Source organism: Plasmodium gonderi, assembly GCF_002157705.1.
Source record: "Plasmodium gonderi DNA, contig: Chr11, whole genome shotgun sequence".
Classification (NCBI taxonomy): domain Eukaryota; phylum Apicomplexa; class Aconoidasida; order Haemosporida; family Plasmodiidae; genus Plasmodium; species Plasmodium gonderi.
The window spans coordinates 1,095,359-1,117,645 of record NW_021628936.1 but is presented as its reverse complement, the minus strand read 5'-3'; the positions used below and the strand labels follow the sequence as shown (position 1 = coordinate 1,117,645).

Genomic DNA, 22,287 nt, shown 5'->3' with positions numbered 1-22,287 from the left:
TTTACGCAAACTAACTCTCGTTTCTCTAGTTTTCCTTAATTTATATTTTCAACGGAACCCCTAATTTTACAAACTTTTTTGAACAAAATGAAGAAATTTTGTATACTCCTTTCATCTTTGTTTATATTTTCGTTTTTTAATTTATCTGAATGTATGCTGCCGTGGACAAAAAAAAGGAAAGCAGGTTAAGAAAGAATGGAAAGTGGAAAAAATGGGGAAAAGAACAAATGATGCATATCAGTAGATGAAAAAACTACACATGTACACCATATGGCACACATGAAATAAATTTAATGAAGAATTTTGTTTCCCAAAATAAAAATATCTTACCCTCTCATCCTATCCTTTCACGTCTTTTCCCTATGTCAGCTTCTAGAATTTTGGCATACTAATATGTGCTTAATTCCTACACATGATAAAGCTATGAATTATTATTATTTTTTTTTATTATTTTTTTTTTTTTTTAGTAAATCAAATGGGAATTATAAAAGGTTTTGAACCAAATTGAACTTACAAACTTTCTGTTTTTTTATGCTTTATTATGTAGTAATGATTAAAATTTCCAGATACTACTTATCTGTACCAATTTCTCTATTTTAATTTTCTTTCGAAAGATATGTCGAAGGAGCTTAAGAATAAAGCTGAAATGCTCCCAACCTCCGAAGATCTAGTAATACTGCCAACTTATTTATTATATTATATTTTTTTTTTTTTTTTTTATCTAAAATCACGCTTTTCAATCTTATTGAAAACTGTTTAAAATTAACATTAGCATATCTTCCTCTTTTACTGATACTTAAAAAAAAAAAATTTTTTTAGTCAAACAAAATTCACAAGTAAATGTTGAGATTATTGAAATATACACCTCCATATCGACCTCTGTCTAAATGAAGAGAGGTGGAAATTTAGCATTCAAAATTATACGTCCCTTATGCATACAATTGTTTCGTTTTTCCATCCATTTGCATATGGATTGCATTTATCCCCATTATTCATTTTTTACTTACACACTAGGGAAAAAACCTTTGCTTAATGTATAATTAACCATGTGAAAATTGATATGCACCTGTTATGTATACCATGTTGTTAGATTAGATAAAGATATCATAGAAAAGTTGAACAAAGATATAACTGATGAAGAAAACTTGGATAAACACAAACCACACGTTTGTCAAGAACCCTCATACGAAAGGGATTATTCTTACTTATGCCCTGAAGGTAAGAAGTAAAAAAAAAAAAAACAGCTAGCTATTTTTATAGATGTTGTCACTAATGTTAAGGTATTTTCTGCTTTAATGGAAAGATTGCACAAAACTTTATGTAGTTCCCTATTCAACTGAATAGAAAATTACAATGGGCTTTTCTTTATTTTACTCTCCATCTTTTATGGTATCCCCCCCCACTTTTTTGGCACTTTTTCAGATTGGGTAAAGAATTCCAATGATCAGTGCTGGTAGGTAGAAGGGAATTTTAAGCACTTCCCTACATATTTAGACAACTGGATATTTACGCAATCTTATAACACTCGTCGCTATTACTTCAACACAGGGGAATAGATTATGATGGTCACTGTGAATCGTTAAAATATTTTCAAGAATATTCGGAGGAAGAGAAAAGAGAATTTGTAAGACTACATTGTGCATGTTGTGAGTTTGAAAATGCTTCTTTAATTTTTTGATCCCTACGCAAAATATCATTTTATATTTTCTCCCCATTCTCTTAGTGGTATATCTAAAAAGGTAACCACACCCATACACATATATGTTTACATTTCATTTATTCCCCTTTAGGAAATGAATTGCTGTGTCTTATGGCCTAAGTTAAAAAAGGGAGCTATGGAAAGAACGAAGAAAAAGGACATTTTAAGGGGATCGGTTATTTTTACTTTATTTTGTTTACTTTTAATTTATGTGATAAATAAAACAGCACTTTATTACTTATAATTTGGTATTTTACATTCTCGATTCACTAATGAGTTTATAACAAGAGATAAATGATACTGTATACATATTTTTTTTTTTTTTTCACAGATAAGTTCTAACAATGGACTTATCATAAAACCGAAATATTTGTAAATTGGGAATGAAAACACAAATGATTGAGGTAAACAAATTGTTCGTAAGTACGTATTGATTTATATCAACAAAAGGGGAAAAAATAAAAAGTGCATAAGTTAAGCAAATATAAAATATGGAATTTGTTTATATACTATTACCCCTTCCTGTAGAATCATAAAGTTGCAAGAATGTATCATAAAAAGCTCATCAACATTTGTTAGTAAATATTCGTTGCAATTAATTTTTTTATTTTATTTTTTGTAACAAATATTGGGAGAAATTATATGAAATAATTTTTCTTTTGCTTCATACCAGGGGTGCTTGGTTTTCAAGTAGAAGATGAAAAATAAAAAAAAACAAAATAAAAAAAATTTCGGATATGAGCCGTTTCACATGACTTATTCTATGGTGATGTGATGCGAAATCATTTCTCCATGAAATGAAAAATCAGTGAACAAAAAACACAGTTCTTATTAAATCGAGAAATAACCTAGTTTATTTTATTTCATTTTGTTTTTCCACATTTGTTCACAATTCTCCACATTCGTTCGCAATTTTTCACACTTGTTCGCAATTCTCCACACTTGTTCGCAATTTTTCACACTTGTTCGCAATTTTTCACACTTGTTCGCAATTCTTCACATTCGTTCGCAATCCTTCACACTTGTTCGCATTCCTTTACATTTGTTCACGTTTTTTCACATTTCTTATTTTATATTTTTGCCCACGTTCTACCACACAACGGGGGGGGGGGGGGGGGGGTACGAATAATATACCCCAATTGGCGGGAAATGAAAAGTTCCTAATGAGATAAAAAATTCTCAACTTTATAAGACCAATTTGTAAAAAAAACACACAAAAAAAAAGATTAGGAATAAAAATAATATATGGAGTAGAAATATATCTATTCTTTTAGCTTAATAAGCAAGCGCTCCTCCCCACTTTTCCTCACTTAAAATTTATCTTGAGATTAACCTTTGGTTGAAATTTAAAGAAGGGAACTTTGTCACCCTGCTGTTGCACTTCAGGGGTGTCCCTGTCATTGAGCAAACCAAAGACAAAGGTTAACATTCCTAAATCGTAAATAAAATAACTTTGCAAATTTCCGTATCCACTTTTCCTTACGAGGGATGTTAGAGTTAAATTCAAATTTAAGGATGGGTTAAACCATTTTTTTCTCTTATCTTTCATGTTATGTGCAATTTTTTTTTTTTCAAATAATTTTTTTAAAGGACTTTGATTTAATTGATAATAATTCTTTAGAGTTTGTTCCACTTTTTCAACAAATTGGTCCACATACTCTTCAATCATTGTATTGTTAAACATATCATTTTCTTTTTTAAAATATTCATTTGGGATTAATTTATTTATTCCTTCTTTGAATTCTGCAGTTAAAGAGTTTTTTAATAATTTTATTTTGTCGTCTTTACTGATTAAATCTTTATCTTTCTTTTCATAGTATTTATTTAAAATGGTATTCTTTCCTTTATTAATGATTTGTTTTTCAATCAACAGTAGCTGTTTAATTATTTGTTTACGTATTAATGATAAAAATCGTTGTTCTAATTTTTCAAAAATTGTGTCCTTAAATTTAGTGCCTGTTTGTTCAAAGGTTAATATGTGAAAAAAAAGGAGCGAATTTTTTATCAGATCTGAAGACAGGATTCCGTAATTTGGAATTACATTCCCTTGGGTTATTTCTTTCTCATATGCATTGAATATTTTATCAAATTGATTTAATGTTTTGTTGTAAGATTCTTCTATTACGTATATATTATACACACAGTTTTCATTGAAGGGACAAAAATTTTTAAAATTATTCAACTCTTTCATCACATTTTCTAAGTTATTCACAAACATGGTGTATTTATTTATGTTATTTTTTTGCAAAAAATCTAAGTTTATTTTATTTTTTTTCATTAAATAAATATTCTTTAAATTATAATATTTTTTTTTTAATTCTTTTACAAAATGTTCATAGTTTATGTCTTTGTCCCAGCCTTTTTTTTCTTGTTTTGTTATCCCTTCATCATCCATTAGAACGAAATAGACATGCACATTTTTTCCTTTCTCATTTAGTTGATTTAAAAATATTTCCATTTTTTTTGGAAAAACTAAAGTACAATTTTCATTTTTCTCCTCAATGTTTTTTACAGAATAAGCTTGCTTTTCTGTTAAATTCTCTACCCCACGATTAATACTTTCGATGAAACATATATCATCATTTAATAGAGGTATAATAATACTATTTGTTGACTCCACAATGAAGTTGATTAATTTTTCATAATTATATATGTTGTTTCCAATGTTTTCAGAAAATTCTTTATTCTGTAATAAATCCACGTCAAGTACCACGTTCAAATTGTTATATTTATCCATGCCAAACCATAGATCTAATTTTTGTTGAAATCCTAAATTAATACAATTTTTTTTCATAGTAGATATGTTAAAAAGGTATTCCAAAATTTTCTTTTTATTATGTCCTGAACTTCCATAACAGGAAAAAACATATTTATTTTTAATTGGAGCATTATTATCCTTTATGCTGTATTTCTTTAACGTTTGTATTTTGTCCGTGTAATCATTAGTTGACAAAAGGTTGATGTATTCATATTTTTTTGTTGATTTAGCTTGATAATTAAGTGCACAAAGAAAAGATAAGTATACAAGAAATACAAAGACGTTTACCATTTCAGTGTTCTATTCGCTATCTTCTTCATTTTATCTTTTTTTTTTACATGTATCCATGAATACATATATGTATATGACTTAACTACGTATAACTAGAATGAGAATGTATGTTCTCTGGTTCGGTAAAAATACCTAGCAGTGGCTTTCCTTTTATAGATCTTAAAATATTCTTTGGTATATAGCAAACGCACATGTGGAGAACCCTAAACCTGTCCTCGTGCGTCAGCATATACCTATACAAAAGGTTTACCAATAGCTTTCATATGTATATGCGTAATATGTATTATGTAAAACCCTAACGTGCACTTTTAGCTGATCGTTCAATAAATTTGTTGCTATTTTTTTTTTTTTTTTTCATCCTCTGTGGCGCTCGAACTTTCCCTCTTTCCTTAGTATTGAGTAATTTGCTGCAAATTGTTTCTAATTTTAAATTGTAACAATTAATAGCCCTTTAAAATGCCTTTTAGCTCCTCCATTTTATGTGGCGTTTTTACATGGTGTTTTTTTATGGTATTTATTTTTTGTGGTGTATATTTTATGACATTTTTTATGTTGTTTTTTATGTGACACTTCTTTAAGGTGTTTTTTGTTTGGCACCTTTTTTATGCTGTTTTTTATGTGGTGCTCTTTTGTGCTATTTTTATATATTATATTTTTATTTTCCTGCACATCTAAATTAAGCATTAGAAAGCAATTTGACCACACTGTTGCAGTAATCACTTGGCCTATTAGGAACTCGTAGTCATATTTCTCCTACGGAGAAATGTTTACACTTTATTGAGCAGAGAAAAATGGGAAAGGTAGCGTGTAAATAAGCCTATTCGTCTGTACCTCCTTTGCTAACGCATATTCGAATATATGTACATGTGCGCGCATGTATGCTTAAGTGTTTGGTAGAGGCATGGCAATTTTGTTATGCCGCGCACATGCGAGAAAAAACTCATATAATTTGATTGGTCATCCAAAACTGGGAAAGGGAATACAACCGAGACTCACAAGTGTGCACGAGAAGTCTTGTAAAATTGACCCTTTTTTTACATGAATATTCCATTTGTTAGCTCGTGTAAATGATAATGTGACATAGTAAGGATTCATGGGTTTATGATTCATTTATGGGCTTTGGATTTACAGGTAATTTTTACCATTATACGCTCATAATTGCATTAGATTTTTTTTTTTTTTTTTTTTAAACTTTATTATTCATAAAAAATTGGTCATATGTAGGGAGTAGTCCAGTTAAGCTTTTGTGGTGCTACGCCACATAATAGTGTAATACATAAACAATCAATTGAGTATATATAAAACAAATGTGTTTTCCTTTCACAAAACAAAGACATCTTCCCACACTATACTGATTAAAAGAAGATTTTTTTTTTTTTTTTTTTTTTTTCGTTTTCATGTTGAATTACTATTCCTTATGTTTTGGAACATTTCTTTTATTTTGATTTTACACCACTGTCTCATATATTTTTTTTTTTTTTTTTTTTTGAAAAGAATAAATAAAACACTTAATTATCACCAAGTTTTAATGATATAATTTGACTTAGTTCATTATTCCCAGCGTAACACAAATTCAGTTCCCTCCATTTTTAAGAGAATAAAAAGGAGATTATTAAAATGTACTATAGAGAAGTATCAACGAATGATATGTAAAAATAAAGTAAAAAAAAAAAAGTAAACAAAACAAAACAAAAAGAAAAAAATTTCAACGTAGTAACAATCTTATTTTTTAAAGACACAAAAAATCAAAGAACAAAAAAGCATGTGCAAGATTGATATGTGTGTAATGTAAGGTTTATGTATATGGGAATGTTACATTCCTTTATTTTTTAAGTACGATATAAGGCATTTAAGAATACAAAATATTCATAAATTATCATTTAAAAATTACAAAATTGAAAAGAATTCGGAAAAGTATCCAACTATTTAGCATAGTTTAAAATTGCATATAATATATTATTACTCGTTCATGCAGAAATTAAAAAAAAAAAAAAAAAAAAAAAAAAAATTATTAAATGACATATGGCTAGTTAAAAAAGAAAAAAAAAAAAAGCAAAAAAAACAATAAATAAAAATGTCCACCCCAAAATGTTTTAATTATAAAATAATATCATATGTATATCCATAAAAATATTAAAAAAAAAAAATATATATTTTACTTTTTTAGTATATTTTAAAAAGAAAAAGATATAGAAAAAAAAATACAACTTTTTATTTTTTGAAGTATATGAATAAATATTACGCTTATTATGTATTATATAAATGTGTACGAGCACATAAAAATACGTATATATGCAAATATATTACACTCTGTTGTACACTCACATTTGTTAAATAAACATATATTTAAGTTTATATGCGAATTTCCCCCACCCCCACCTGTATTATGCTAACCCAAATGCACACAGCAGGTGCAATGCATTAATTTATGAAAATCCCATAAACATACTTCTAAAATGCCGGAAGTATTCGTGAAAAAAATTCACGCAGTTGCCAAGTGGAAATGGATTGGATCATCCATAGACAGTGTGTGTGCAATTTGTAATAACGCCTTAGAGAATACATGTACGAACTGCATTAGTCCAGGAAATAGTTGCCCTCCCGCTTTTGGAAAATGCGGTCATCATTTTCACTTACACTGCATGGAAAAGTGGATACACGAAAACAAATTTACGTGCCCTTGTTGTAGAGCAGACTGGTTTTACGAAACTCAAGAATTAGGATGACACATGGAAGGGGTATAGCATGCAATGAAAAGGCATTCTATTTTCACGACCTTCGAGGGTAAGCACTATTATTTCATTTCCCAGTTATCGGTATTATATTATCCTTTTAACTGCATTTTTATGCATTTTTCGAATTCAGTTTTTTTAGATACTTTTTTATACATTTTTTAATCTCTTTTTTAGGTACTTTTTTATGCATTTTTTAATCTCTTTTTTAGGTACTTTTTTATGCATTTTTTTATTCAATTTTTTTACATATTTTTTTATGTCCTTATATTACACCGATGGGACATGAAACCCTTTTCCGTGCAGACGCCCATCTACATCTTTTAAGAACAAGCTTGTTTCACACAACTGTGAACATATAGAATTTTTTACGTAGCATTCTTTGTGGTCATACGCAGTATATAAGAAATATTAGCACGTTTCGTTCGCAAAATTGCATCCCTTTTGACTAACTCTTTTTTAAATTCACTATAGAACTATATGTTGCACCTTTCTTGTAAAGTTTCTTTTATTACTAGATTCGTTCTTCTTACGGTGAAAAAGAGTTTAAGCATCGTTAAATTCAAAATAAAAGCCTTTTTTTTTTATTTTTTTTTGGGCATATATCTTTAAAAATTTTTTTTAGTTCCAAATGTGAAAGAGACGACCTCTCACATATTTCTCTTACACAGTCTCATACTTTTTGTATGTTAGCCGGAAAAACGCGTTAATTATGTTCTTTCCATGGAATATATATATACATATATATATATATATATATATATATATATATATATATATATATATATATATAAATATATATGGCATAAATAACATGTTCCAGAAAACACATATATATTGGTGCAATTGGTTTAAGAATTAGTTTTATTTATAAAAATGTACATATGCAATACTATACAGACTAATGTAATTGTTATATGTATGTTTATGTGTAATGTTTGGAGTTTTGCAGAAAAGGAGAAAATTCATGAATAGGTGGAGTCTTTCTCTGGGCATCTTATTTTCACACTTTTTTCTTTTAAAAAAAAATTCCCAATTTAATGCACACCATATAATGGCCTTATTTAACTCTTCCCTTCCCTTTTTTTTTTTTTTTTTAAATTTTTTTTGCCATTATTTATAAATAAAAACAAAAACGGGATATGATGATTCCTTGGTGGGAAAATGCATTCTTGTCAGTACGTTTCAAAATTTTACAACTGTAAAACGTAGGACATCAACATAGAGGAAATGATTAGCTTCATGTTTGAGCTCGGTTTGGCAACATTTAGCAGTAATGAATATAATGCACGCATTAGTATAAATGAGTACATGTGGACTCATAGAAGTACAACTTCATATATATAGGAATATACAAAAAGGCAAATACACACACAAACGCCTTTACACTTACGCAAGGAGCCGCTAGCATCGCCAAAGCCGTTAAGGCCTATTTATTTATGCGTCTTAATTTCGCTTTACATTACTGCGTGTTCACAATAGTACATACGTAAGGCCTATCCTGGGTAATTCTGTTACGCATACATGCGTTCGCTCATTCGTAAGACAAAAGTGAAATATATAAAAATGCAAACTATCTATATTAGATGCACAAAATTTTACAGGAAAATAAAAAAAATAAAAAATGGAAATGATAACGATAATGATAATGTTTTTTGTCATGCATATTTTTCAAGTGTACACACAAATAAAATATTATTTTTATTCAAAATAGTGCAATTGAATGAGTTCAAAAAATATATGTGTGATTACAGTGCATTCTTTTATGTTTGAATTTTTACGTGAAATACATAAAAAGGGATTAGTAAATTTCATGGTTTTAAAAATAAATGTAAATAAATTAGATAATGTGTAAGTAAAATGTTCTTATTGCTATTTCGTTTTACAATGCTGTTGGAGTGTGCAATTAATTGTTACTCCATTTATTAGGAATATAATGTGCTTTAACAAAAAAAAAAAAAAAAAAAAAAAGAAAGAAAGAAAAAAGTAATAATAGTGATAAGGATAAACATTTGAGCTTAATCTCGCATAAAACGGATTAACCTCACCGAAGCAGGTGTGAAAAGGAATTATGAATTAACTAACAAATAAGGGGAAAAATGTACACAAACTGGATACGCATATATATAAATATATGTATAATTAAATGTAAATATACATAATTATACTACACCACATATATACGTAGTTAAAAAAAAAAAAAAAAAAAAAAAAAAATACTTTTTGTCCCTTTTTCCTCATTTGTGTCATTTTTCCCCCCTTTACTTTTTTACTTTTGTTTTATCTTTATTATTTTTTTTTTAATTTATTTTTTTTTTTAATTTGTTTTTGCCTTTTTGTTAATAACAATTTTATCATATCATTTAATTCTCATAATTAGTACACTTAACTGCCTTAGTAAACTGAAATTCAAATATGAAAATGGAGAACATTTTTAAAAAGCAAAATAAGGAACCTTTATATTTTCACATTTAGAAAGTTTTGAAGTAAAAGTGTTAGTACAAATAATCTATGTGTTTTTAATGTGCCAAAGCATGTATAAATATATAAAGTATATATATATATATGTACATATATGAATGAATACACAAGTGCGTGTATGCGTTATCGTATACATGGACGTATGTAAAATACATGCTTACACAAACACGTACATAAATATGTACATACATGCATACACATATACATAATACATACATACGTAAGTACATAAATATATACATACATACGTACGTACATGTACTTGTATACATATAAATAAGTTTTCCCCATTTTAAAATTTTTTAAAACTGAGTCCCATAACATAGGAATTTATGCTAAAGAAGTTAATTTTACATACATCGTAATTATGTGCTTGACATGTACATATATTTGTGTTGAAACCTGTACTTTAACACCATATAATGCATACGGGTATGTGTATTATGAATTCATCCAGTGGTTGATGCATGTGCCCCAAAGGAACTTATACGTATAATATATATATGTACATATACAAATACACATGAATATGAATACAAAATTACCATTGCATTTCCGCGAGTTCATATTCCCACCAAAATATTACGGCACTTAAGAATGTTAACGAAAATTTAGAAATTCATAAATCACTCATATTTCTCTTTTTTATTTTTCCCGTTTCCACTTTTTCTTTTTCTATTTTTCACTTTTCTCTTTTTTGTTTTCTATTTTTTTTTTTTTTTTTTCTCACCTGTTTCCATTTGCTTTTTCTCTTTTTCCTTTTCTTTCTCTTTTCTCTTTTCTTTTCTTTTCTCTTTTCTTTTTCCTTTTTTTTTTTTTTTTTTTTTTTTTTTTTTTTCGCCCTTTGATGAAGCTTTATTCGCACACAAGTTCACGATACAATTTTACTCCAACTCATTTTTTTTAAAAAATTTTGATAAAATAACATTTTTCTCTTTTTCTCCCTTTGATTATTTTATTTTTTATATTTTGTGTTTTACAATTTTTTTTTTTTAATATACCTTTTTTATTTCCTTTTTCATACATTTTTACCTTATAGTTATTACATTTTTTCTTTTTCTTTTCTCAGTTAAAAATTACTAAATATCTTGTGTATGTAAATAAAAGAAAAAAATACGAATGACATACGTGTATAAATATATATGCATATATATATATATATTTTATATATATACATTTACGTATACACATATTTTACGTTCGCATACAAGAGCTGTATTATACACGAACCTACGCATACGTGTATACATCCAAATATACAGATAACAAAATTATGTGCTATTCCACATGCACAATAAAGTGTACATTTTTATATAAATGGGAAACAGGACGCAAGTGTACACATGTTAAATAATATCCCATGCACCCTTTTATAGAAAAATGTGAATACATGCTTAATACCTCATATGTGAAATTTATTTTATGTTCTCATATAATTATTTTATGTATGTGGTACTTTAGAAGAGGTATACGTGAGTACATGTATACGTATAAATTCTTAAGTGAATTTTTATCTAATAAAATTTTACATAACAGCAAATGTGTTGACCATACGCAATTTTATTTTAACAATATCGATCTTGCCATTTTTTTCTACAAAAAATGAAATAGTCATCCTGCACATGTACAATTGTGCTTGCATATCTTTATGCATACCAATAACTCATATGGGCGCAAAAAAAATTTTAATCCCAATTTCCATTTTACAAGAGGCTTACAAATATGCTATATATATATATATATATTATACATATACATACATAAATACGTAATATTGTGGAAACACAAAGAACACTTTTCGAATTAACCGACGTGCACAAGAGTATACAGTCTGACATTGTGCTCAGTGCATACATATTGGTGGGTATGTATAAGGGCACATATTTCATTTTTCCACATATCTTCATTTTCACATGTAAACGAGTTAATTTTTTTTTTTTTTTTTTTTTTTTTTTACAATTACTCCAAAACGCTACCATTCTTAAGTACCAAATGTAATTTATGACAAAAATGCATGTAGATGAAACATTTTTTTTTTTTTTTTTTTTTTTATATAATTTAATTGCTATATGTGAATAATATTGTATGATATTTACAATTTATATATCTTTATATGTATATATATATACATATACAAATAACATTTTTGTATATTTTTCTACATCTTATTTTTATACATTTTTTTCAGTTTTTACAATTACATAAATTCTGCTAGCATACATTCGTATACAAACAGAGAAAAATATATACGTATATATCATACATATTACAATTACATCACAAAATGCTAACCATAAATGCCATAAAGTTCAGTCACATGCATAAGAAAAACAAATTCCTCGTAAAAGTATGATCAACACAAACGTACGTACAAACATGTACGTCTGTAAATACTTTGTCGAGTTCACAACTTATTTTACATGCCTTATAAAAGGGCACATTTTTTTTTTTTCACTTTTGAACTGATAATTTTTTTTTTTTTTTTTTTTGGAAATTAAATTATAAAAAAAAAAAATAAAATAAAAACCATGAGCTATGTATGAACTCATCTGCACAAATTATAAAATATGTACTTGAATAAACATTTTTTTTTCTGAATTTTTAAAAAGGCTGCATTTTTTTTTCTTTCATTTCCCCGTCATACAGTTTACACCGTATGCGTAAGATATTTTCATGTTAATATGTATACTAATACGTATTCGCGTATAGGCATATATGTACACAGAACGTTATGTGTACATTTGTATAACTACATATGTACACGTGTGCACATATACATTTACACGTATATACACATATACATATTTACATATACCTTATATATACCTTACGTATACTTGTGTGCACTCCTCGATTGACTCTTTTCCTTATGCGCAACCCACACATTGGGCACATTTCACTGTATTATCGTGCAAACCGAATAGATTCTTATGTATAAGTACATTAGATGAATTATTGTATGCACATATTAGCTTAGAGTATGCGAAGTAGACGTATGTGCATGTTAATCGTTCATGGTGTTTATTGAGAGAAGTTCGTGCACGAGCAGCATTCACTTGTGCTTATGATAGATTAGAGGCTGCTTTTGTACATAAGTGTAAATAGAAAATATTAAGGGTTGTATATGTGTATACACACGTACACACATATATATATATATATATATAAATATATAAATACATACACAATATACATGTACAAAGTGTCATTTCTGTCCTTTACCCCGTTAAAATGAGAATAAGAAAAACATGGTGTACATTATGTCGTGAAAATTTTGAAGATGGTGACGAATGCATCCAATGCAAAGAGTGCAAAAAGAAGTTTCACAGGGAATGCCTGCAAGCAGAAGGATTAATTGATAATGAGATTTTGAGAGATATTAAAAACTATTTGTGTTATCAGTGTATGAACGAGGATGATGAAATTCCCGAAAATGAAGACAGGTGTAAAATATGTCGTGAAAAATCATCAAATTTAATTTTATTACTATGTGATGGATGCCCAAATAGCTATCATGTGACCTGTTTGGGTCTTCCAGCAGAACCAGAGACAGAAAAATGGTTCTGTCCTGTGTGTAAACCTGAAGAACATAAAAATTTAGATGTTAGAAGGATGAGAAAAGGATTTGCTATTGATAATATGAATGGTGATCATGTTAACTCTTCAACATGTTATGTTTGCCAGAGACCGGGAAAATTACTTGGATGTGATTTTTGTCCTAATTCATTTCACCCAACATGCTTACCTGATCTAGATTTTGATAATATATCTGATCAGTGGGAATGCCCATGTTGCAAAAATGAAGATCCTTTATTAAACCAAGGACATAAAAGATGGACAAAGAATGAAATTCAGGAAATCATGAAAAAAAGACAAAGAGAGTTAACTTTTTGGAGATCCAAAATTATAAAATATAGAAATCGATTTCTTTTAGCACACAGAAAAGATTTACAACCATTTGTGAATCCCAGAGTATTTTCAAATCTTACAAAAACGTTTAAGAATGATTTTTATAACTCTAGAAGTAATCATAGTAGTAGTAGTAATGCTTATGGCTCAAGCAGTGGAAATAGAAAAGTCAACAAGCACAACAATTCGGATAGAAATTATTATAGTAATAATTCTAGAAAAGATGTAGATATGGATTCTAAAGAATTCGATGAATATATTTCTTCATTAGAAGATGAAGCTAACGAAAATGCATGCAAATTTATTGAATCTGTATTTTTAAGCGTTTATTATCCGAATGGAAGGAAAATTGAAAGAAGACCTTTGGTCGATAATGTACATTTAAAACCACATCAAGAGGATGGTGTCGAATGGTTATTAAAATCGTTCCTCACAGGAGGGGCTATCTTAGCAGATGAAATGGGATTAGGTAAAACAATACAAACATTATGTTTTCTGTCGTATTTAAAATGTAGCAAAATTGATGGCCCACATTTGATCGTTGTTCCATTATCCACAGTTGGTAATTGGTTAAGAGAAATTCATAGATTTACACCGCACCTTACGTGTATAAAAATTTGCGGATCGAAAAATGAAAGAACACATGCTAAGGAGGATCGATTGGCTGAAAAAGGGTTGTACGATTTATACGTAACTACATATGAAACGGTAAAAAATGAAGAGGAATTTTTTGTAGAAACGATTCCCAAATGGCAATGCATAGTGTTGGATGAAGCTCACAGAATTAAAAATCAAAGTGGGGCAATTAGACATTCAATGGATAGAGTCGTTGGTAATATGCGACTGTTATTAACAGGTACACCTCTTCAAAACAACTCAGCTGAGTTATTTACTCTGATTAATTTTATGTTTCCAGATATATTTAAAAATTCTGAAATTATTGAACAGGCTTTTATGAACGCATCACAAAACAATGCTGCTAATAGCAGTAACAATAATGGGATTACAAATAATAACCAAAAAAATAATAACAGTATGAAAAACAAAAATAGTAAAGATGATAAAAATAATCTGAATGGTGGTGGTAGTGTAGGAAGCGGATCCAAACTTAATGTAAATATTGGAAATATAGATCTTAAATCTGCTATTAAAGAAGAAGACTTAAAATCGATAAGATGCTTGTTAGATAAGATTATGCTGAGAAGGCTAAAAGAACAAGCCATAACTTTGCCTAGAAAAATATTTCATGATGTGTGGTTACCTTTAGGTACACTTTCAGCACATTGGTATAAAAGGTTATTAGATATAAGATCCATGGTGGAAGAAAAAGTTAGCGTAAAAAAGTTACTTGGATTAGTTATAAAAATGAGAATTATTTGTGGACATCCAAAAGGAATTGTTAGTCGTCCATCCCAAATGGAAAAGCTATTTGCATTTTTTGAAGAAGAAAGTGAAGAGATTAAAGAGCAGGTCAAAAATGATGCCCTAAAATTGAAGTATATATCTGGAGAAGAACATATCGAATCATCATCGAAACTTATATTTATTGATAAATTACTATGCCAATTACATTATGAAAATTGTAAATATGTTAAAAATTATTCATCAAGCTTTGAAAAACATAAGAAAGAAGTTGCTGCGTATAGATATCATAAAATACAGGAACAAAATAATGCACAAAAAAAAAAAAGAGAATATTCTGGTAAATTTAAAAAAATTGAAGCATTGGAAAGTAGCCCATTATTTATGGAAATTCTTAATAAAGGAAAATTCGAATTAAAACCAACATCAGAAAATGAAGATATGCTTAAAAGTTTTATGCACACCGTGGCGATTGATAATGAATGTCCTTATAAGAAAAAGAGATGCATTTATGATAAGGTTCGAGATTTTATTAAAAACACGGTAGCTAATCATAATAACAAATCTCTAGGAAGGAAGGAAAAATTTATCAAGCACCACAATCTCCAATATGATTTGTCTCATTATGATTATCGAAACAGTACGGGTCATTGTGGAGGGAACAACAAAAATGGTTATGATGAAAATGATCTATCCAATCAGGATGAGGATGAGGATGAGGATGAAGAAGTGGAAGAAGTGGAAGAAGCGGATGAAGCAGGGGGAGACAAGAATAGTAAACCAAAATCGAGGAAAAAATGTAAAAGTGACGAAAGTTACGAAGAGGAAGAAAATGACGAAGACGTTGAAGTTGACGATGAGGAAGAAGAGGAAGAGCAGCACAAAAGAGGCAAGAAAATTGGTAACCATGATGATAAAGACAATGAAGAAGAAGAAGAAGAAGAAGAGGAATATGACGATCATAATGCCAATGGTAATGAGCACCATAATTCTAGTGTCAGTGACATTGTAAGTGATAATGACGACCATAATTCTAATGGCACTGACATTGTGAGTGGTAATGATAATATCAGTGACAATGATGACAAGGACAATCATAAGGGTAACATGAAGGAAAGCAACAACACTTTGTTCGATAGCAATGAGGAGCAGGAGGAAGAAGAGGTGAATGAAGAAAAGGCGGACGAAGAACGGGCAGACGAAGAAAGGGCAAACGAAGGTGATGAAATCGAGAGGAGGGGGGATAATAATAAAGAAAAAGATAAGGATGAGGAAAGCCATTCTAATGGTATGAAGAAGGAACCGATTGATAGAAGCAAGAAGATTATAGATCTTGGAAATAACTGCAAAATGATGAACATAAAGGAATTCTTTAAAACACAGAAGAAAGAGTCATCAGGCAGCCTGGACAAATCAAACGAACACTCAACGAAAGTATCCGACAAGGGAGATTCCAGAAAAACAGATCTGGAAGACATGAAGAAGGAGGAAGAAGATGATGATGAAGAGATGGACGAAAATTTATGTCAGATGAGCAGCAGGATGGGTAGTGAAGAGAAGGAGAAGAAAGACGAGGAAGGATCAGAAGATGAAGCAAAGCACGAGGAAGAAGGTGAGGCAAAAGGTGGGCCTCACAATGGAGTAAACAAGGAAACAAATGGAAATGAAGGGCAAAACGGAGATTGTAGCGAGAAGTATAATAAAAAAAGTAGCGAAACTAGAAATGATGAGAAGGAGGAGAATGAGAGTGAGAATAAATCGAATAAGGGAGAAATAAAAATGCATAAGGTACTAATTTTCACTCAATTTCAGTTAGTACTAGATGAACTGGAAGAATATTGCAAATATAGATGCTGGAAATATATGAGATTAGATGGGTCAACTAACAAGCTGATTAGAGAATTAGATATTCGTGAATTTAACTTAAGTGATAGTATATACTTTATTTATTTAATAAGCACAAGAGCAGGAGGTCTAGGAATAAATTTAACAGCAGCAAATCATGTAATTATGTATGATGAAGATTGGAACCCATTTATTGATCTTCAAGCTATAGATAGAGCCCATAGAATCGGTCAGAAGAGAGAAGTAAATGTGTGGAAATTAATGACAGAATGGACAGTAGAAGAAAGAATGGCATTTAGAAGAGAACAGAAATTAAAATTAGATAAGTTAGTTGTTCAAACACAAGATGATGAAGACATGTTGGATAATTTTGAAGAAAAATTATCATCCGATGAAATAAGGAAACTAATGTTACATGGAAAAGCAGCTATTCAAAATATGAATGTAGAAAATACTAATAATTCTTCCCTGGAGTTTTTTATTGAGCGTGGAAGAAGAAAATTGCCTATTATTAATGGAGTAGATTTGGAAAAGGAAGAAAAGACCACTATAGAAGAAGAAGTAAATAATAATAATAATGCATTAGAAGGAGATAGTAACATTTGTATAAGAAAGGGTAGAGGTCGTGGTAATGTTGATGATAGTGAGGAAGAAGAAGAAGAAGAAGATGATGATGATAATAATAATAATAGAAGAAGGGATCATGATGAAGATGAAAATGGTATAGATATAGATGAAATCATGATGGATGAAGCAGAGGAATTAGAAATGAGACACAACAATAGTAACAATATGAATGATAATAGTCCACTTTATGGAGACGGGGGAGGAAGTGGTCAACTTTATCTTAATAGTAGTAGTTCCAAATCGAAAATTGGTCTTTTAAAAGATAACAATAATGCAGAAAGTACAAACGGGTCAGTAGGAGGAGGTCGAGGTGGAGCCACAGGTGAAGGACACAATACACAAAATTCCAGCAATGGTGGAATTGTAGGAGGAGTTGGAACTGGTGGTGGATCTGACACAACTTTGTGGAGATCAGTAAGAGAAAGGAAAAAACCACAAAATATGTATACTCCAGAATATTGGGGTAGAAAACAAGAAGTAAAGCAAATAAAACATGAATATAGATGTTTCATTTGTAATAATACAAAAAATTATAAAACAATTGTTAAAGATAGAAATAATAACGATATTGAAATTGATTATGGAGACATGATTAACTGTTTTAGATGTCCAAAGACATATCACAAATTATGTGAAGGAATTAAAGACGAAAATGTGAAAAAAACATGGACATGTAGTTGGCATGAATGTTGTTTATGTTTTAGAAAATCATCTCAATGTGGAAATTTATTAATTCATTGTGCTACATGTCCAACTAGTTTTTGTTACAATTGTTTTCCACCTGACTATGTAAGATATTATGTGGGTGAAGAATATTATCATAATTTACGACAAAGAGGTGTTAATTTTACGCCACAGAATTGGGTTTGTTTCTTATGCTCTAAATGTAAAGCTGTAGAAGAACAGAAAAAACGAAGAAAAATGACAAAAGAAGAGAGAGAAAATGAAAAACAATTACAAAAAGAATTAAGAAGTCAATTACATGATAGCAAACAGGAAGAATTAGAAGCGAAAAAAAGAAAAAGAGCACAACAAATGGAAAGAGATAAATTTATAATCGAAAATAGAAAAAGAATTGATGCATTGGATCAAAAGTATGAATTACAACTGAGAAGTGCATATGAAAATCTATTTCCTCCAAATTTTGTTAAAGAATTAATGAATCGAATTGAACATGCAAAATCATTAAAACAAAAAGGAATTGAAGATGAAATAAATAAAGAACCAAATAAAAAAAAATCAACAACATTTTTACATACCAAATTACCAAACAAACTTTTAGTCCTATGTGAAAATTGTAAATTGCCATGTCATGCTAATTATAAATATCCAGGACAATGCTGTTATCCATTGGAATTAGATAAATCCTATTTTTATGCTAATTCTTCTTTTAATCATTTATCTAATAATAAAGATCCAACATCACCTTCAGGTTGCAGTAGTAATGACAAAAAAATAGGGACAAATAATAAAGATCAATCATCATCATCTTTTTCAAGTGATTTTAAGGAAAGGACTGAAATAAAATATAATAATGATGAAAAAAAATTTTCAACCCATGTTACAACCAAAGGTGAAGAAAACGAGGGAGATGTAGAAAAAGGATTAACACTAGTTGTCTCTACATCTAAAGATATGAGCAGTTCTAACAAAGACACTAACAAGAGAGGTCTTGATGTTAACCCGGATAATTCACTGCACATAAAAAATGCTGTAAAGAGTATGAAAGTAAAAGAAAAAGTAGCTGCCCATGCTGACGTGGATGAAGCGAACGATGCAGACGAGGCAGATGATGCTGATGATGAAAGAGAGAGATGTGACAAACAAAGAACTGTACTGACAAGTCCGAGTGCGAAGAGTAGTCTCTATGATGGTAATAACAGCTTTGGAAAATCAAGTGACAATTTTGTAAATACAAAAATGATCAAATTTGAAAGGGATTACAAAGAAGAAGAAAATTCCATAAACAACAGCAGCAGCACATGCTTCGCTAAAGACGGTAGAAGGAATAACAAGGAAGAGGAAAAAAATCTACATGACAAAATACAAAGCAGTAGAAATGTCAGGCTTGTTGATGAAAAACAAGAGAAATACAATGTTGAGAATAAATTTAATCACAACGCAAACGAAAACGCAAAAATGATGATTATGAATACAATTTTGTCATCTGATAACAATGGAAATGACGTAAAGGGAGAGAATAATAATGAGAACATTGCTTTAAGTGGTGATACACCAAATAGTAACAATGATGCAAATTCCAAGGGAAAAACGAGAAGATTTTTAAGAGCCGTGTGCTCAAAATGTGGCACAGTACAGTTAGGAAAATTAGCTCATTTTAGAAAACATTGCGATAAATTAACAGAAGAAGAAAAAAAGGAATATGAAGATAAAAGAGAAAAATTAAAGCAACTTATCGATTTGTTAAATAAAAAAAATATACAAGATGAACATACACAAGAGGAATATAAGAATATGTCAGTTTTTAAATTCAAAAGTTTGTATAATAACTTTCAGGATAGGGCAGATGACATTTTGGAAGAATGTATCAGGGAGATGAAATGGGATATGTTAATATCATCCAAAAAAAAAGTTCCAAAGAAAGAGAAAGAATTTAAAAGGAATAATAACAGTAATAGTAATATAAATGGTGGTGGTAACAATAACGCTGGAGGAAATATGGATGATGACAAAAATGAGGATAACCAAAATAGGAGCTATAGTGCAATGTCCAGGTCGAGACCAAATATAGCCCAACTATTGTTTAGACATCCATTAATTATGAATTCAAATGGTGCAAATACAAAAGATATCATAGAAATAAAAAGTGATATAACAGATGAAATGAGAGAAATAATGAATAATGAAATGTCATCCATTACTGGAAAAAGAAGAAAATGTGTTAAGAGTAATAATACCGTTAAAAAAATAAAAAGGAAAAAAATGAATGAAAATAATATGGAAGATTTGTCAAACATTAGTAACACGCAGAATGAAAATAATAATGACAACATGAAAAAATTGAATTATCTTCTAAATCCATTTCATGAAAAATTAATTAAGGATATACATAATGCTAACTTTATTAGAGATTCATTTAATGATGATTTTTTACTCAAGGCAAAAGAATTTCTAAGGGTTACAAAAAAAAAATTAATTAACAACTCCTTTACAGAATGTGCTGGGGGTTCTTCTTCTACCTTCACTGGGGTAGGAAATACAGATCCATTAAGCTGTGTTGATAAAAATAGAAAATTAAATCAAAGTGATATAGAAAAATCTATCATTCAAAATTACTTAAATAAGATGAAAAATTCTCTAAAAAATAGTATATACTTGGAAAAAAATACCCCTTCTAATGATAATAACCTTATGACTAACTTAGGATATGCAAAATCGCGTATAAATACCAGTGCAAGTCATGAAAATAAAATAAACATTAATTCCGATATGTATAAAAATACCCTTGAAAAAGGTAGCACCACCAAGTATTGCATATTTTCAAATAAAGGATCCTCAACTATTACTAATCCTGGTATTAAAGATTTGGCCTCAGACTCCCCTTCACCTAGTATGAAGAAAATGGAAAAAATAGAAAATTTTAATAATAGAAATATTCGCAATAGCAACAACAGTAGTAGTAACAACTACTCCATGAATGATTTTAATGTTGATATATTCAATATTGATAAAAATATAAAATGTGAAGATATAGAGAAAAAGTTATTAAACTTATGTGCCAATACAAATTTAATGAAAAAAAAAATTTTCAAACCTGATAAAAATGAACAGAATGTGGAGAGAAATACGCCTCAAAATGTTGATGCTAGAACTAATTTTCATATTAAAAAAAATGAACCTCCCTGTGAACGAGTCCATTCCAGTACTGTAGATTACAATGTCGATTATGATATTAAAAAAATAACTAATTCTTCAGAAGCCTGTGGAAGTAATAAGGTCCAAGAGTACATACTCTATCGAAGGAAAAAACCAAGTAACAGTTCCAGTGATATGGGAGAAAAAATTACGACAAGCACGAAAAATGCTAGTGGGGATAGGAACAACACTTCTGTTGACAAAACTGCTACCATTACAAAGAGTGCAAGCAATTCGAAAAACATTGGCCAAATGAAAATATCAAGTACCATAACGAATAAGAGTAATGATAAAAATAGACATAGCAATAACATGGGAAAGTCATACGATGATTGTATTATCAGTCGAAGTAATTCGAATAAACCTGATCCACAAGCAAGTATCAACAAAATGGGTTTAAGCAATAATGATAACATTTTGCAGCATCTAAATTTAGATGATGTGAAAAACTTTTTAATGAGTGCAGAGAGGAGCAAAAATGATAATATTCCACCCGAAATTAACTAAGCATCAAAACATCTCAGGTATCATGAAAAAATGAAGCAAGAAGCAAAGAGCGTCTCCCATACCCCATATTTTCCATACATCGTTAATATGTACATTCGGACGTATATAAAATTATATACAAAGAAGAAAAAAACGATCTCAGTGGAAGAATTTTCTCCTTTCGACTGTTGTCAAACCGAGACAGGTAGAGGTATTAACCG

The 22,287-nt window shown here is 29.4% G+C and overlaps 4 protein-coding genes across 4 annotated transcripts; 3 read left to right on the top strand and 1 right to left on the bottom strand.

The window, feature by feature from the left end:
• Positions 1 to 87: 87 nt before the first annotated feature.
• PGO_112380 (Plasmodium falciparum CPW-WPC domain containing protein) lies at positions 88 to 2,075 on the top strand (the record flags this gene model as incomplete). Its single annotated transcript, XM_028688575.1, has 9 exons — positions 88 to 184; positions 468 to 491; positions 615 to 670; positions 820 to 836; positions 1,091 to 1,218; positions 1,423 to 1,453; positions 1,549 to 1,624; positions 1,791 to 1,874; positions 2,031 to 2,075. 9 exons carry the CDS (start codon positions 88 to 90, stop codon positions 2,073 to 2,075), a joined length of 558 nt encoding a protein of 185 aa, XP_028544376.1.
• A 930-nt stretch (positions 2,076 to 3,005) lies between these two features.
• Positions 3,006 to 4,748, bottom strand: PGO_112370 (hypothetical protein, conserved; the record flags this gene model as incomplete). The annotated part of the gene is made up of 1 exon (XM_028688574.1): positions 3,006 to 4,748. The coding sequence occupies one exon, from the start codon at positions 4,746 to 4,748 to the stop codon at positions 3,006 to 3,008; it is 1,743 nt and encodes a 580-aa protein (XP_028544375.1).
• A 2,456-nt stretch (positions 4,749 to 7,204) lies between these two features.
• Positions 7,205 to 7,474, top strand: PGO_112360 (anaphase promoting complex subunit; the record flags this gene model as incomplete). Its single annotated transcript, XM_028688573.1, has 1 exon — positions 7,205 to 7,474. The coding sequence occupies one exon, from the start codon at positions 7,205 to 7,207 to the stop codon at positions 7,472 to 7,474; it is 270 nt and encodes an 89-aa protein (XP_028544374.1).
• A 5,718-nt stretch (positions 7,475 to 13,192) lies between these two features.
• Positions 13,193 to 22,087, top strand: PGO_112350 (SNF2 family N-terminal domain containing protein; the record flags this gene model as incomplete). The annotated part of the gene is made up of 1 exon (XM_028688572.1): positions 13,193 to 22,087. One exon carries the CDS (start codon positions 13,193 to 13,195, stop codon positions 22,085 to 22,087), a length of 8,895 nt encoding a protein of 2,964 aa, XP_028544373.1.
• Between the last annotated feature and the right edge of the window lie 200 nt (positions 22,088 to 22,287).